This window comes from Ananas comosus, linkage group 15 (assembly GCF_001540865.1).
Source record: "Ananas comosus cultivar F153 linkage group 15, ASM154086v1, whole genome shotgun sequence".
Classification (NCBI taxonomy): domain Eukaryota; kingdom Viridiplantae; phylum Streptophyta; class Magnoliopsida; order Poales; family Bromeliaceae; genus Ananas; species Ananas comosus.
This window is the reverse complement of record NC_033635.1, coordinates 4,506,500-4,509,417: the sequence shown is the minus strand read 5'-3', so window position 1 is coordinate 4,509,417 and position 2,918 is coordinate 4,506,500. Positions and strand designations below refer to the sequence as shown.

Genomic DNA, 2,918 nt, shown 5'->3' with positions numbered 1-2,918 from the left:
TACTATCAATTCTGGTTAACTACTGAATGCTTAAATTCTATTAATCTGGTTCTTGGTACACCAATATTACACGTTTTATTGTGAAAGTGGAACAGAGGAGCTCAATGACTCACTGAACTCCCAAACCTCTTAGGCCTACTTGCCCACACTCCGCATTGGGAAGGAACGTATAGATGTATAACTGATAGAACAGATACATTTTTAATTGATCAGTTTACAACAAATCACGAGACCATGAGGTTTGGTCCATGGTCAAGCCCGCCAACCCCTCCGACAGGACCGGGCTCTCCTTCCCTCCGACCAGCCTGGCCGGGTTCCCCACCGCCGTCGTCCGCGCCGGCACCTCCTTCAGCACCACCGACCCGGCCCCGATCTTCGCCCCGTCCCCGATCCTTATATTGCCCAGGATGTGCGTACCCGCGCCGATCAGCACCCCGTCCCCGATCTTCGGGTGCCGGTCGCCGCTCTCTTTCCCGGTGCCCCCGAGCGTGACCCCATGCAGTATCGACACGTCGCTCCCCACCACCGCCGTCTCCCCGATCACCACCCCGGTGGCGTGGTCGAGCAGCACCCCTTCCCCGACCGCCGCCCCGGGGTGGATGTCCACCGCGAACGCCTCCGACGCGCGCCCCTGCAGCAGCAGCGCCGCCGCCCTCCGCCCCTCCCCCCACAGCCGGTGCGCCGCCCGGTGCGCCTGCAGCGCCAGGAACCCCTTGTAGTACAGGAAGCAGTGCACCATCTTCGCGCACGCCGGGTCGCGGTCGCGCGCCGCCCGCAGGTCGGCCGGCGAGCGCGGAGAACAGCAGGTCGTACAGCGTGCCGCTGGCCACCACGCCCGGCACGCACAGCTTGCCCGCCAGGTGCGCGGCCAGCGCCGACTCCAGGCAGCGGTGGGAGAGGATGAGGTCGGAGTAGTACTGCCGCAAGATCGGCTCGTCCTCCACGTCCGACCGCGCTTCGTCCCGCAGCTCAGCCCACACTTCGTCGTCGTCGCCGGCAGCAGCACCGTCGCTGTATTGATCGATGGGAGTTGTACAGCTCCTTCGCGGAGAGCAGACGGAGAATTTGCAGGAGGAGTCGCCGGCGGCGGCGGCGGCGGCGGCGGTCGTCCAGCAGAGGAAGGTCGACTTGGTCCGACAGTTCTCGACGCAGGCGGCCATGTCGAAGAAGGAGACAGACGGAAGCGAGAAGAAGGGATCGTGTTTGGGGGCAGTGAGAAGGATTGGGGATTATATAGGAGCCGAGAATTGGGAGCAATATTGGGGGAGAAGTTTCAAAGAAAGCAGATTGATTATTTGGTTATTTATTTCTTCTGTCCTATTTTTATTATTATTATTCTCTTTTAAAAAAAATATTTTTTTTTAAAAAAACAAACAGAGTGGAAAATATTACGAGAGAGATGGCTGGTCGTAGGGGGGACACAAGAGGAGTTCCAGTAAATACTAGATTTATAATTTAAAATAGATTTAATAAAAGATATATATATATATATATATATATATATATTATATATATATATTATATATATATATTATATATATTTTTTTTTTTTTTTTTTTTTTTTTTTTTTTTTTTTTTTTGTGGAGTGTACCATAGGTCCATAGCCATTGTTCTGATACTATTAGAAAAAAATGTATCAAAAATCTCTCCACTGTTGATCATTTTGAAAACGACCCTCCCAACTTTAAATCTTTTATCGAGATCTCCATACTTATAAACTTTTTTAATTTAATAAATTTAATCATTACAACTATTTTTAGTAAATAAAACTAAAATAATTAGTAATCAATGACTAATAGAACTATAAATTTTAACAAAATTTTCAACTAAAAGTAACCAAAATTTTCTTTTAAAAAAATAAAAGTAAAGAAAATCTCAATCCAAAAAAATGGAAAAGTTAAAGGGCTAATTTCAAACGAACGATAGTTGAGGGGTCTCCACACATGTTTACCATTTTCTTTTTTTTTCTATAACAATTGTTATGGAGAGTGCGAGCATTCGCAATCGCATACGTCGTGCGGTGGGGTCCATGAGTGCGACTTGGCGAGGAACCAACAATTCGCAAGCCGTTGGATCGAGATCCGACGGTGCAGGAGAAATTGGAAACGTAGAGTGGTGCGCGAGCGCGCGAATTGGAGCAGCCCATATGCGAGTTTTTTTTTTCGACAAATTTACGCGAGATTTCTTGCGGAGTTGGTATTATAAAAGTGGGCCCTCACATATCCACAAATACAATCCCGATGACCATCATTTTACTATTTTACCGAAGCTCACCTTTTTTTTTTTCCTATTTAATCTTTCCTCAAGCCCTGTGGGGCCCTTTTGGTATTGTTGGTAGCCAAAAGTCCTTATTTTTTATCTGGTCAAAAATTCTCCTCGGAAATAATGCAAGGAAGCAAAACGGCTTCGAATTGTGACCTCGAAGTTTGCGTCTTTCGACTGGATCAAGCGATTCGACTGACAAGAGATCGAATCAGCCGAGTTCAAAATCTCTACTGTAGAATTGATTCGGCTGGATGAGCCGAATGTACGGACGGCACAGAAACTAAGGTCGGCCGAAGAGTCGAATGGAAGAAAATACAGTGATTGGTCGGCTTGAATAGCCGAAAACATTTAAATATATTGAAACTAATTGGTGAAAAGAATACAGGGATCGAGTGTGCCTATGGGCATACAGACGCGGTTGATCTAGTCTACTTCTACTCCTAGAGAAAAAATGGTAAATACTGAAAAATGAAAGATTACAAGTAGAACTACTCCTAAAAAATGCGAAGAAATTACATAGAAAATAAGGGTGGTCTTCTGTTCACAGTGAAAAGACCTTTTTTTAGGTCATTATTGGCCTATTTATAGATCACCCCAGTTGATCAGTTATTGCCTTCCATGATCAGCCACTATTCCTATTTTCTCGGGCCACT

General features: G+C 46.5%; 1 protein-coding gene across 1 annotated transcript; it reads right to left on the bottom strand.

Moving 5' to 3' along the window:
• Window positions 1-1,379, bottom strand: LOC109721121 (probable serine acetyltransferase 4). The gene is given in 2 exon segments (XM_020248543.1): window positions 1-785; window positions 787-1,379. Coding segments are annotated over 2 exon segments (945 nt in total). The 5' UTR covers window positions 1,161-1,379; the 3' UTR covers window positions 1-214.